This window comes from Bicyclus anynana, chromosome 5, assembly GCF_947172395.1.
Source record: "Bicyclus anynana chromosome 5, ilBicAnyn1.1, whole genome shotgun sequence".
In the NCBI taxonomy this organism is placed as follows: domain Eukaryota; kingdom Metazoa; phylum Arthropoda; class Insecta; order Lepidoptera; family Nymphalidae; genus Bicyclus; species Bicyclus anynana.
Window position 1 is genome coordinate 4,905,550 of NC_069087.1, and position 15,663 is coordinate 4,921,212.

General features: G+C 36.5%; 1 protein-coding gene across 2 annotated transcripts in view; it reads left to right on the forward strand.

Annotated features, from left to right (window-relative positions):
* Positions 1–15,663, forward strand: part of LOC112055333 (cerebellar degeneration-related protein 2) — a 121,530-nt gene that overhangs the window by 64,429 nt on the left and 41,438 nt on the right. The window contains exon 1 of one of the 2 annotated variants that reach the window (XM_024095397.2): positions 14,738–15,160. The exons of the other annotated variant lie outside the window; for it this stretch is intronic. Within the exon in view, the coding sequence (XP_023951165.2) occupies positions 15,082–15,160 (79 nt within the window). The 5' untranslated portion in view covers positions 14,738–15,081. Of the gene's footprint in view, positions 1–14,737; positions 15,161–15,663 lie in introns of those variants that run through there. 2 annotated transcript variants of the gene reach the window in all.

The window sequence follows — 15,663 nt, forward strand, 5'->3', positions numbered from 1 at the left end:
CTCTGGGAAAAAGTAGTCAATGATTTGCTCCAAGGTTTACCTACTTTGTCTATAACAAATTTCATTCAAATCGGTTCAGCTGTGAAAAAGTCACACAAACAGACAGACTTACTTTCGTTTTTGTAATATTAGTATAGATCTGAAAGCCACAAACAAAATAAATATTCTTTTTAGGGTAATACTAAAAGTCGTAAATTAGTTTTATATTAATTTTGTAACTAAGTAATTTTTTACAAATTATAATTCGTATTAACAGAGCATGGGAATCTGTATTCTTCATATATTGAACATTAATTAAATATAATTGTGCTGTTGCTTATACAAAAACTACTGAACTTAGCATAATATGTACCTACCTCGTCGTCATCAACCCATATTCGGCTCACTGCTGAGCTCGAGTCTCCTCTCAGATGAGAGGGTTTAGGCCAATAGTCCACCACGCTGGCCCAATGCGAATTGGCAGACTTCACACACGCAGAGAATTAAGATAATTCTCTGGTATGCAGGTTTCCTCACGATGTTTTCCTTCACCGATTGAGACACGTGATATTAAATTTCTTAAAATGCACACAACTGAAAAGTTGGAGGGCATGCCCCGGACCGGATTCGAACCCACACCCTCCGGAATCGGAGGCAGAGGTCAATCCACTGGGCTATCACGACTATTACCTAACCTAACCTAACCTACCTACAACTATGGTTTTTACAACAAACCGCCAATTTGGCACATACTTATATTATCAAATTAAGATATGCGTGCCTGGAATTCAACAATTACAAAAGTAGAAGTTATTCTGCTATCGGCACTTCAAAATCAAAATATCCTAACCATAAAATATGCCCTATCTAGTATGTATTGATCTAGTAGCTAATAACTATATTTACGTAGTAGATTAACAGATAGACAAGGACTTACCTAGATGTTAATCTACTAAATTCAGTCCCGCGTATTAACCCCAATCATAATATCTATTACCATTCTTGAGTTGATGAGGTAAACGTAGAACTAGATCCAATAACCTATATAGGTAGCTGTTTAACTTTCTCTCCGCTTACATTCATGTCCATGTTATCTTATCGACGCTTAGGGCTAGCAGTACGTAGCGATGAACGTACCTAACCTTTGGCTAAGTTCAGATACGCAAGATGTCCCATTGTTTCTGGCTAACCAGAAACAGCTGCAAGAATGTTTGTATGATTTTATTGAATGATATTACTCCACACATCAGCTTAATTTTATTCTAATTAATTTCAGTATAATTTACTTAAATGCTTTATTTTTTATTCCAGGAGTTGCTAAACATTTTTGCCTTGTAGTTTAGGCTGTACGTAGAAAATACAATCCCGATCGGTTTTTTTTTATTCTTTACAAGTTAACCATTGACTACAATCTCACCTGATGGTAAGTGATGATGCGGTATAAGATGGAAGCGGGCTAACTTGTTAGGAGGAGGATGAAAATCCACACCCTCCCCCCATTCGGTTTCTACACGGCATCGTACAGGAACGCTAATTCGCTTGGCGGTACGTTTTTGCCGGTAGGGTGGTAACTAGCCACGGTCGAAGCCTCCCACCAGCCAGACCTGGACAAATTAAGAAAATCTCAATCTGCCCAGCCCGGGGATCGAACCTAAGACCTCCGTCTTGAAAATCCACTGCGCATACCACTGCGCCACAGAGGCCGTCAAAAATTAAAATATCTGCTTATGTCGTCGGCTTATAGATTCCGCATTAATTCATCATTTTCAGGATTGAAATTCCGCACAGCACCGCACAGCCTGTGTCACAGCGTTGATATTATAGTTTATGTCAGTCCTTTTAAATAAACAGTAAGTTTTATAAACATGATCTTTCTGATTTCTCTATATTATCTAGTCTATTTTAGCTTTAGTGTATTACACCATCATCATCATCATTATCAACCCATATTCGGCTCGCTGTTGAGCTCGAGTCTCCTCTTAGAATGTGAAGGGTTAGGCCAATAGTCCACCACGCTGACCCAATGCGGATTGGCAGACTTCACATACGCAGAGAATTAAGAAAACTCTCTGGTATGCAGGTTTCCTCACGATGTTTTTCCTTCACTGATTGAGACACGTGATATTTAATTTCTTAAAAGGCACTATAAACCTACGTCCTCCGGCATCGGTGACAGAGGTCATATCCACTGCACTATCACGTTCACGTATCATCAAGTTATTGAGGCTTCAACTTATATTTACCACCTTACTTTCATATATTGAGATTATTTAGATTAAGACTTTTCTTACATCGTTAACTACATTCTCTAAATGTAGCTTATATAAAACCTTAGGTACATGCAACAGTATGGTATTAACATTCAGTCGTCGTCGTTTTTCATGTAATGAACGTACCAGTTCTTTTCCTTGGATTAGTGATACGAGTTACCGTTACGCAAAGACAAATAAGGACTGGCAGTAAATCTGGTATTCACCTATTAAAAACAAAAACCTAAAAAAACGTAATAAACTCTGTAGTTGGAGTAGTCGAATATTATCAGTCAAATAGTCAAATGCTCTCGATGGAATTTTTCGACCATGGCGCAGCGGCCAATCTCATGTTGTAATTAGCCATATACGCAAGAGATATTAGAGTGTGAAGTGCTCCTTGGATTGATTGAAGTGATTCTTAGGTCAAGTGTGTGCGCAAGCACTGGTGCACTCTTTATTAATTCACTCTCGTAGTCCGATGAGACGGCAGACCGACACGACCGGTGAGAGATCAGACGCAGAACCGACGGCTTTACGTGCTCTCCGAGGCACGGGGGGCGTACTAACACCACCAACTTCCCAATTCCAGGCTGCTATTAATATTTTTCTTGTTAGAAAAATCCCAATAACGTATTTTTTGGTTCTGCGTTCGATCCCCGACTGGGCCGATTGAGGTTTTCTTGATTGCTCCAGGGTTAGTGGGAGGCTTCCACCATGGCTAGTTACCACCCTACTGGCAAAGACGTACCGCCATGCGATTTAGCTTTCCGGTACGATGTCGTGTAGAAACCGCAAGGGGTGGGGATATTCATAATCCACTTAACAAATAAGCCTGCTTCCATTTTAGATTGCATCATCACTTACCATCAGGTGAGGTTGTAGTCAAGGGCTAACTAGTAAAGAATACAAAAATTAAAAAACATCTTATCGCTTTTTTAACAAAATATTGGTATAATGCCATTTTTAAGAATTTGAAAACACCCGACGATCAAGTCGTCAATATTCTCTTTCAGCGCGCTTTCATTTGAGACCCCACTCGAGTATATTTTCCAGACAATTGGTTGTTCTTCCCCACTTTCAACCCCCACAACTTTTAAATGGCACTTTTGATACAAAAAAAAAACTAAATTGAAATCGTTTCATCCGTTCAGGAGCTATGGTGCCACACACAGACTGACAGACAGACATACAGACAGCCCTACCCCTCTTGTTGCTTCAGGGGTTAAAAAAACATTAATTCCAAGGTAATTCTTTATAGAAACAACGTTAATATTTACGTTTGGATTGTTACGCCTACGATCACAAGTAACGTGAGACGCTCAACCAAGTTACGTCGGGTCGTATAATATTACCGCATCTGTAGAAACATTATACATCTGGCATCGTGTGTCCGGAAGGCGGAAATAATATGGGCATGTTATCAATATGGTACAAACGGTTTGCCGGTTGTCTTGTTCATGTTTATGGTGTCACGTAAAATGTGCACCGAGAGTATTATTCAATCGTTTGTACTTTTTATTCAATCGTAATTACTTTTAATTTTGTTATTGTAAATTATTGCTACGCATTTGATTCGGTTTTACTATTTTTCTTATAACCTATAATAAGAACCAAAAAAAATTTTTAATTTCACCAAAATAAACACAGTCTAAACGGTGGAATATCATCTGTTCAAATGCTTAAATAATGCTAGAACTGTTATAGACAAAATGGGGTTTTAAACATTAGGCTCGTATTTAAGATAAAATAACGTGAACATAAACTATTTGTAAAATAGTAAATTTATAAAGAAATTCGATTAAAATGCCATCTTTACTCTTCTGGGGACAGATATAATTACTACTAAGTATTTGGATTTCACCTATTATTTACATATTTTACGTAGTATATATTTATTAATCTATTTTTAATTTACAATAATAATATACGTACGTATGTCGTATTACACCAAATAAATGTTAATTTGTAGGCATGATATTACTCACAACCAAGGTTACCATCAACTCTCTTTTTTCGTGACATCTACAATACACAATACAATACAATTCTTTTCATAGTAGTAAAATAAATCCATGCTTTGCTAAAAGTGACCAGTTTAATTATGTAATTGACATAATCCGGCGACATTCTAGTCCGCTAGGATTTCCGTTTGAATGAGATATTGTAGACCTCCTAGATGTAGGTATACCTGCGAACACTGGTTGTGAATATATGAATACATACGTGTATTCTAAAACCACACCTTGGTTTTACACCGTTACCACAGAATACATAATACACGTTAGTAACACGCTACTAAGACCGTTGAAAATATTTTAATTTCTATGCGAATCTACACAAACATTCAGTGGTGGATTTACCAGTAGGCTAAGGAGGCTGGAGCTTAGGGCGGCAGATTTAAGGGGACGGCAAATTTGACCCAAAAAACTTTTTCTTCTACAGAAATAAAGAAACTGTAAAGATAATTTTAAAATTTTAGTCCTGTACAGTCTATACTAAAATATTTAAACTTGCAATTTTATTGACACAATTTATGGCAATTGTATTGATTGCGAACTAGGATACCTATCGAATTTCAGAGTTCAGTAGGGGTTATAAAAATTCAATAGCCTACTGGCGGCAAATTTGCAAATCCGCCACTGCAAATATTATAAAACAAAGTCCTCCGCCGCTTCTCTGTTTGTACGCAATTATCTTGAAAACTAACGAACTGATCTTTATGCGATTTTCATTACTCCTCAAGGGATTCATGACATAACATTGTCATATTACCACTCCACAGCGGGGCTAAACAAGCATTAGCCTCTAGGGGCTAAAGTAATTTTGTTTTTTTAATTATTGTCTGTTACGAGTATTAGCCAAGTACTAGCCTACTTTATATCGAAGGAGGCTATATGGCTCCGCGCGTCAAGCGATTGAGCCAGAGGTAAGGTCCTGACTATTTAATAAAAATAAAACTTGGAATTGGAATAAAATGCAGCGTTCTTGTGTGAACGTAATTTACAAATTTCGCAACATTAATTGTTATGTCTTCATCTAGTGAGAATGGTGACCTTAATTTGGAGATGGATCAAAAAAGATTTACAAATTAAACACCTACTTACGAAAAATTTAATAAGCGGAGAAAAGAACAACAAGTGCATTTTTACTTACAACTTACGCATGGTGTTTTTTAAACAATTATCTAACATGTTTACCCCTCATATTCATTATTCAACTTCACTGTAGTCGGAAATTAAGTTACCGGGTAAAAGCATTTCCCCTAAACATCCAAAGTTGTAGCATTTTGTACCTACATTTTAATTTTCAAATAAAATATACCATTGAATATTGTACTAAACTATTTTATTTTCTCGCAATCGTAGTGAAAAGCAGAGTGTAACACGTGGGGCTTAACCCATTATAAACTCGGTTTCTATTTAGGCGGCCCTCGCCTTCGTCTCAGGCCCTAAAAATACTTCGTATATAATGTCTTTTTAGCCCCTTGTATAACAATCTACTATTTCATTCTGCTAGTCTAGTCTGTAAAATATAAATATTCTATGAATACTAAAACGCGAAAGCTCAGTTTAATTGGCATGGGTCAGGCTGTTTGTACTTTAGACATATTTTATTATCCATTTTAGTTATACTAGATTTTTCGTTGTAATCACAACTTTTCCTTGTGCAACAATTAATTCTGCACAGTATTCGACCTGAACTGCGTCTTCCGTTCATTTCCTGTTGACGTAGAAAGGGCTTTAAGTAAAGCGGAAATAACTTGCGTCATACTTTCGCGGGAAATGTCTTGTAATGGAACTAGTAAACAAAAATTGATATAATAAGTATAATGCTACATTTCAATTACAACATGAAGTTACATTTCTATGAGCTTTTAGCGATCTATAGTATAGTGTAATTCGTATTTACAAACGTAGGCTAATAGATTTCATATTTGTTCCGATCACCGACAGTATTGAGCTTCTAGTATAACAATATCGTCGACCAAGACGGCGACGACGACGAGGACGACGACGAAAACGACGGCGACGACGACGACGACGATGATGATGATGATGTTGAATACTAAAAAATAATAAAGCAGAATCGTAGGTGTTAGGTACTTACTGACATATTAGAACCGTGCTATTTTAAAGTCCCTATTGTGTACTAATCTGACCGCTATATTACTACCACCTCAATAATAACTTAGATAATATTCCTGCGCTAATCGAGCCGTCAGGAATCAGTCGGGATGATGGCAAGAGACCTGATGGATTGACGCTAGTTCCCTGGGAAATGGGGCGGGCCCTAATATGGGACGCTACATGAGTCGACACATTAGCACCGTGTCATATCAGGGAGACAGAATCAAGACCGGGAGGTGCAGCAGAAAAAGCTGAAACCGGTAAGTGGCTCAAGTATGCCTCTCTGACAGAGAGTTACATATTTGTACCTTTTGCCGTGGAGACCCTTCGGCCATGGAGTCGCAGTGCCAAAAAATTTTACCGAAGCATTTCACCGCGGCTGGTTGCCTCGACTGGTGACAGAAGGCCCAGTGGTATGCGCGGTGGATTTACAAAACGGAGGTTCTGGGTTCGATCCCCGGCTGGGCAGATTGAGATTTTCTTAATTTGTCCGGTCTGGCTGGTGGGAGGCTAGTTACCACCCTACCGACAAAGACGTACCGCCAAGCGATTTAGCGTTCCGGTACGATGCCGTGTAGAAACCGAAAGGAGTGCGGATTTTCATCCTCCTCCTAACAAGTTAGCCCGTTTCCATCTTAGACTGCATCATCACTTACCACCAGGTGAGATTGTAGTCAAGGGCTAACTTGTAAAAGATTAAAAAAAAAGGGCTGGCTCATTTTTTGCGCAAAGGATCAGCCTGGCTGTCCAGCGCGGAAATGCGGCCAGTATTCTTGCCACCATTCCATGTGGGCATGATTTGTACAGTTATTAGGATAAGTTAGCTTAAGTTCCTTATTGTATTCTTTCTCAATAAAAAAAAGAGAGATAATATTATTTTCATATTTCACTCGCCTCAAAGGTGCGGGTAGTTAGCCATAATCCAAAGTAGGTTATTTTGTTGGAAGCCTTGCAACAGAGCCCTCCTGAAAATTCCCCTACACGTGTTCATAGACTAGAAATTAACACAGATGTCAACGACACATAACGCTATAAGCCGATAAAAAAATAAAGGCTCGCCCGAGTATAAGCTTATGTCCGCTATCCTCTGAAAGTATTTGTGGTAAATAAGGTTATTTAATCGTGTCACAGGAAAAACGGGAACTATTCAAGATATCCGTTCACAATGTTTTTAGTTACGTATACCTACACCAATAACCAAACGTACATAAACCACCAATTTATGTACGCGATGTGAAGAATGAAACAGCGGATTTATCTATACTAATATTATAAAGAGGAAAACTTTGTTTGTATGTTTGTTTGTTTGTAATGAATAGGCTCAAAAACTACTGGACCAATTTTAAAAGTTCTTTCACCATTCGAAAGCTATATTATCCACAAGTAACATAAATAATATATAAATTTTATTTTGGAAAAAAATAGGGTTCCGTAAGATATTTGGGTTTTTCGGACACAAGGTGTAAAAAATCAACCAGAAAAGTAGGCTAGGGGTAGGGTAGGGGTATGGTAGAGGTAGGATAGGGGTAGTTGAAAGTTTACATCGAGTTTCACGCGGAAGTTGCGGGCGTCGGCTAGTAGAAAATAAAACAATTATTGTTGTAAGAGTCGGAAAAATTCAAGCCGCCCTTCTATACAATGCATGGTTTTATAGTTCTAAGAAGTCCACGATATCATTATTTTTCTTTTAAGAATAACTAACTAAATCAATTCTATCTTCAAAAAAATGGACACGTAGGTTACAAAAAAAGTTTACACCGATTTTGTAGCAAAGGAAATCTCGGGCGTCTGCTAGTAGATATACTACAAACAAAACATAAGATTGGTATGATAGTGTGTCAAAAATCAAAATTGATGTCACAAAATGCACGTAGGTACCGATTAGTTAAGAGAATGTTCAAAAGTAGCACTAGTAGGCCGTGGGACCGTGTTACTTGGTGTTTCGGGCAATTAATAAAAAAAATCTTTTATTATTTCCTCTTTATAAGATAATTATTAAAAACCCGTAAAACCAGTATTACGCAACACAAAAATATGTTTGGATGCATAGTATCCTGCTTATCTCGCTCAGGAAGCAATTTGTAATTGACCACGTACGTAAAAAAGTAGGTGATAATCGTTACCCTAATATACGCAAAACGTATGTGAATAATGTAATAGATTGTATAATAAGTAATGACTGATAAATGTTACGGTTTCCTTATTAAAATGTGATTTAACTGCTTCTTTAGCCTAGTGGTTAAGTTACTCAATTATCAATGTGTAGATATGGTCAAATTAGGAGAGTGTAGTAAGTAGTCAGACAATATATAAGCCATATTTTAATTGATACTGGAATTTCTTGTAAGAATATATGTATTTTGATACTCGTAGATTTGGATTACGGCCATTCTATAGCGCGTTATGTGCATTTTAAGTATCACAAACGATGAAGTAAAATCATCGTGAAACCTGCATACCTGAGAATTTTCTCTATGGGTGTGAAGTCTGCCAATCCGCATTGGGCCAGCGTGGTGGGACAACCTAACCCCTCTCATTGTAAGAGGAGACTTGTGCTCAACATTGAGCCGTAAATGGGTTGTTATTGTTAATGATGATGATGAATTGAATTGAAAATTGTATAAATCGATTATTTAATGTACCGCTCTGCGCCGCTGCTTCTATAAATGTCAAGTAGACTTAGGAACTATTAGTATTATAAACAGACTCATCAGTTCCTATTCAACTTGTTGGTATACTTATCTATGTAGGTTTATGTATTGAAGTTCCGCTGTTGCATCCTCACGTATTTCATCGGTAACTGTTACTCGTACTTTGTAGGTCAATAATGTGTTAGTGTTAACTATTTGTAACGCATTTATTACTGCATCCATCAACAGTTCACGTAACCGAAATCTATGCTAATATTATAAAGAGGAAATATTTGATTGTTTGTTTGTATGTTTTGGCTCTGGAACTACTGAACCTATTAGAAAAATTCTTTCATTGTTAGAAAGCTACACTGTCCCCGAGTGATATAGGCTATATTTTATCCCCGTATTCCTACGGGAATGGAACCACGCGGGTGAATCCGCGCGTCGTCTGCTAGTATAAAATTAATTAAGATTTTTGTTCACTGACGTCTTGCGTACTCGATGACCACCCATGTCGTATCCAAATGAATAAGTCGTATCTTACACTTTCTCAGAGTTTTTGTTTTGTTAGAGGGGAAAGGGCACCATAGATTAGAAATCAAATCCTTTAATTATTTTTTGTTTTGTTCTGTTCCGTTCTCCTTTAATTAGCCGTAAAGACTTTGTTAGGAGGACTACTTTTCATTATGTATTCTGTGGTAGGACTAGGTAAGTAGGTACTTGTCTTATGACAATAATTATACAATATGTAGGTACTCGTATCTACATACTACCGAAATCAAATGTCTGTCTGTGATTTCAAATTAAATATGTATTCTCAAGTGCTTTTAGTTATTTACACGATACTAAAACACAAGTGACCTTTTTTCAAATTTTCGTTTGTATGTTTGTCTGTTTGTCCGGGCTACTAATCTTTGAAAAGGCATAACCGATTTTACTGGAATTTTCACAGGAATATAGAAGACGTTATTGAGCAACATGAAGGCTTTTTATCCCGGAAAAATCTGACTAGGTCAACTAATGGCTCTACCTGCCTAACCTGCTTCAATTTACAAATATTCCTTGACTTATAGCAAGTACCTTATAACAAGCACATTAAAGCAAGTACCTTATAACAAGTACCTTATAACAAGTACCTTATAACAAGTACCTTAAAGCAAGTACCTTATAGCAAGTACCTTATAGCAAGTACCTAGAATAAAAGATAGCATATTTACTTTTCTTTTCACCGAAGGTTTGCTGATAAATTGGCCTGTTTAAGTGGAACAATGGTGTTCAGATCCCACGGAGGCCGGCACGCGACGGCTGTTACAAAAACCTCCGTAACACTCGAAGGTGTTTATCGTTTGATCTGAATGTGTCTGTGAAACACATTCTGTACTTAATTACTGTTTTAAAAAACACAAGACTGCATATTTCGTAAACGTAATTGGATAATTGGAGGCGTTTATAGCAAAACTGTTGTAAATGGATAGAGTGCTATAAATATCTATTATGTATAGTTGACTTAAATGTACACGACCCAGTCGTGTATGTACCTGCTTAAGCTTTTATAAGTACTTTCGGAAGTAAGTAGGTGGTAGATTGGGTAGGTATACAAAAATCTTCAAAAAGTATTTACACATAATCTGAAGTTGAGCGGTCAGAGGAGAGATTATTTCTTAATGTTTGGTCAAACAATAACTATTACCAATAACTTAAACAAAAGCTTAAATAGTCCATTAAATTAAGCAAAATAATATTTTAATATTTTTCCAAATATTTTGTCGTCTTCTCTTCGTGTACTTAAAGTAGCTAGGTACCTTCCAAGCCCTTGTGCTCAGTAGACCATAGAGAGCTTTTAGCGATGTCTGTTCTGTAGTTTAGACTATTTGTTATCTGTCAAGCAGTTATTAAGATTATCATTCATTTGTATAGAAGATTACATAAAATATTTCTAGAGCAAATACTTAGTAGGTAACTGTGTGGAGGATGCATTTAATAGTCATAATAAAGCTAAATGAAACCATGAGCGAACCATTTATCAAGTTTCATTTGATAATAATGTTTATAAAACAAATCTGGGGCCTGTAGCCATGTGGCATGTTGATTCTATTTCTACAAACGTTAACGCTTCGAAAACTAAAGGAAAGACAGATCCGATCGACAACTTGATCACGTGACCTGTCGCTAGTATAGTAGTAGTATGTCAATCCCATATTTTTTTTTAGTTTTCGAAGCGTTAGCGTTTGTATAAAGAGATTCGACGTGCCACATGGCTAAGGCCACTGTTGTCTCTCTCTGTTGTCGGCACCGTTTGTGACGTAACTCATTAGGGTTGTTCATTAATTATTTTCATAGCTGTTAATTACGTAACATGCTTTCGCCAATAAAATAATCTTACTATTGTGTTCTGTGAATGACTCTTTGTTCTCTCACCCCGTAATAAATTGTATCTCTATCTAAACTCTCATTGTCTTCGGCTATCACTTGTGTAATAGTTAATTGATAATAATTATCCAATTCATATTATGTATCGGTTGATTGCCTGTATAATACTTACGTAGGAATGTTATCTGTTACACATTTATCTATGAACATATCGTACAAGGGTATATGTCTATGCTTTGCACACAGATTAATCTATACTAATATAATAAAGCTGAAGAGTTTGTTTGTTTGATTGAACGCGCTAATCTCAGGAACTACTGGTCCTATTTGAAAAATTCTTTCTGTGTTAGATAGCCCATTTATCGAGGAAGGCTATAGGCTATATATTATGCCCATATTCCTACGGGAACGGGAACCACGCGGGTAAAACCGCGCGGCGTCAGCTAGTCAATAATATACAGATGGTGCGTACGGAAAATGACGGTGTTGTAGCCGCTCCTAATACAAAATTCAAAAAGTAATACATTCTCGAGTCAGTACGATACGAACCGTCGCAACAGTAATTTTCAATATAATTCATGAAAAATGGCGTCTTATGTTTTAAAATATTTTAAAATGTTCACAAAAACTAAAGAAATAAGATTTTTATTGATTATTATATTAATTTACGTAATTGTTGTTAGTGTTAAATTTTGAAATACAAATTATGAAAAAAGTTTGTAGATGCGTTATGTTTGTTTTTTTATTGGATTTCACCGGCTTTAGTACGTTGCTTCTAAAGACTCACTCTGGTTACTCTGTGGCTTTGAATTAAATTAATCGACCTCATTTTTAAAATATAACTACTATTTATAGTAGCATAACTAAAAGCTATTTGTTTTTTTTTTCAACCTACTTATAACCGCACCGTTTACTTATAAAGTTTCTAATTTCGTTGTTTGCTCTAACCATAGGAATTTATCAGATAACTGTGTTACTAACTAGTTTTAGAAATTGGTGTGGTTTCCAATTATACCGATTACTGTGCTTTTGTCCAAATAACTTAATATTAACGATTTGTCGTATAAAGATAAATAGAAAGATAGATTTGTATTGTGAAATAAAACGACAGAAAAAATACAATAGAATAATGACAAATAAGTTCCAAGGTACAAAAGCCGCAAAAGCGTATTACTTTTATAATGAACCCCGCACTAAATGTATTAGTATTTTTGTGATGCCTTTGCCTTTGATTCGGAGGGCGTAGGTTCGAATCAGGTCCGTGGCATGCACCTCCAACTTTTCAGGTAAGAAGACTATTAGCCTAAACCCTTTTATTCTGAGAAGAGACTCGTGCTCAACAGTGAGCCGAATAAGGCTTCTTATTGTCTATGAGAGATAGAATAGAATTTCAAGTTATACTACAACGTTTTTAAGTTGAAAAATCAAATAAAAAAAAATCTAACAACTGGTAATCGATCTTAAAAGGTCATAGCAGTAACCTTCGTCTCGTCAGATAAAGATGAAGTCTCCTTGACTCTTCAAAGCCTTTTATAAGCTCGGGGTCATACTGTCATTTGAAGATTGTCGCTGTCCTTAGCAAAGACTAAGTAATCTCAATCTATGCAAGGATAAGGTGGTAAATAAAAGTTGAACCCTCAATAGCTTAGCGGTTAAGGGGCCGAACTTATCCTCGAGAGGTCGTGGTTTGCTTCCCGCCCGCTGGATTATTGTACCCACCCCAGTCAAGACAGTTTGCCGACTAGTTGGAGGGGAATGGTAATATTGGTCATATTTAAAATATATGCCAAATATTCTTTAAAACATTTGCGTCTCGGGATGCTCGAAAGAAGTGATAAATAAAACCTGGTGCCGTATGCGTGAGAGAAATGGAAGCCAGACAAAGTGGTGCCGTTACGCGTTACGTTACGATTACGTTACGCTACCATGACAAGTTATCACTTGACATGGCACAATGCGTGATTCATTAATTTACATATTTGTTTGTACGGCCAATCTGCGATCAGTACTGGGACTATAAATTATAGCTGAAGCCGCGTGGTTCCCGTTTCCGTAGGAATACGGAGATAATATAGCCTATAGCCTTCCTCGATAAATGGGCTATCTAACACTGATAGAATGCTTCAAATCGAACCAGTAGTTCCTGAGATTAGCGCGTTCAAGCAAACAAGCAATTGGTATAGATAAAAAATGGGTTACGAATCATTGTCATGTGGAAGTTGTATTTGCATACAGAATAATTAGGTTAATCGATTTGAAACTTAAACCTGTGCTTTAAGATGAATGAATGCATCAGATAACCGACAGGTTTTAAACCACATCGCGGTTGTTAATACACATTAACCTTGTAGTAGATAACATGTTTTGACACCTTATTTATTGACAATGGTCACAGCTATACTAACTTTAACAGGTTTTCTTTACATTTTGTTATTCGTTTAGTGTTAACTGACATCATCGGCTTAATCTGACCACCGAAGAAATGATGTCATGTTTAAAATTGTCACTTCTAAGTGCTAATATCCTTTTAAAAAACAAAGTGTCAATTTTTTTTATATGATATATTAAATAAATATGTTAATGAATTTTTGAGATTACTTAATAGCTGATATTTATAAAAAAATTAGGTAGGTTTATCTCAATTCTCAGCGCCTTAAATCGTATGAATATATTCCGTTTCGGTAAGAATTTCTCGGATTAATTCATTAGTAAAATCAAAACACAATTAATAATTGAAACAGTGGAAAATCCATAAGAAAAATGACCTACCAGTCAAAAAACAAACCTTAAAAATACTTATTACTTTATTAACTCGCTTGTTATACATTTGTTATAATTTAAAATATTTAATAGGAAACTTACTAAATGGAAATATAAAATAACTGAATGCTGGCCTGTTACTTTGAAAGTCTACAATAGAATATAAAAATACGTATAGTCATCTTATTTGCTTAGACATGCAGGCGCCTACCAGTAATTTATATGCCGTGTATATCTAATAGTATGATGAATTGCTCTACTTATTTTAGCAGGCGTTTGGCGTTTTATGGTGTCATTGAACTAGTAACTTTATTGTTCAATGGAATATGAATGACTGAGTAAAGAAAATGAAAATATTACACATAAATTATGAAGTAAGTATCTTTTATTAATGATTTTTTTTCATTTCTAGTACGAAATAATTTATTCATTTTTATTTAAATTAATTAAATTAATGACGCTTACATTATAAACTCAATATTGTTGTCACAATATGCTATGGTATGGTACGGCATACATATTAGGTAGACGACCTTAAACTTTTACGTCATGATTGCGAAGGACAATGTTCGGAAACCGTAATCAATTCGCCAATTAAGATCTGAGTGAACGCGCCCAGTGGTGCATGGCGCCCCGGCGACGCCACTACGCCTGGCGGTATCGACTGCGCCGCGCAGGCGTGCAAGAACAAAAACCCTGGATCACGCATGCGCCGCCCCTGTTCCGATATTTTGCCGAAGTCCGAGACTTGCGACACGCGGCTTTTCACGCTGTCGCATAATTGATCCAGTCAATACTGACATTGAACGGCCGGTGCACGACTACTGTCGCGTTTGCGTTTATTTATATTCAAAAACGATAACGCAGCGTTAAGTTCCGAAAGAATTCCGTGATATGGCTTTATTTTGTGATAGTGCGTGAACACTGAACAGTGTGTGTGATGCTTGTGTGAAGTGAAACATGGATGTGGCGAAGGAAACTGGTTTCCACGACGAATTCGGGGAAGATGATTTGAATTCGCGACGCTGCATGCTAGACGGTTAGTCATTGAATGGAAAAAATGTATATTTTTTAATATGTTCGCAGTAAGAATGAACTTTGGTCACAACTCACATACAAATGTTTGTTTGTCTCTTATATGCATTGTATTGATTTTCCATGCAAATGTCAGTGCGAACGATGGCGTCAGTTTGTAGCTGTAGCCAGCTAATGTTTCGCCTATTGTTTCCAATCCTTCCGTTATATGACACCGTACAAAAAGTGGATCATAGCGAACATTTGAAAAAGGCTCGCAATGAAATGCGCATGCTTAATCAGCTGTAGCATCAAAATCGAGTTTCAACCACAATGTGGTCGACTGGACCCGAAGGACCATTTAAAATTTACCACATGAACCATTTCTTTTTTAGTTTTTTGTTAGACCAATGACTATTATTTATCTACTTATATTTTAGTGTCAATTAATATTAAAGCGTGTCAGGGTTCAGCTACTATATGTTAGTAAACTTCAATTGATAAATCAACAATTGCTTACAAAAAACG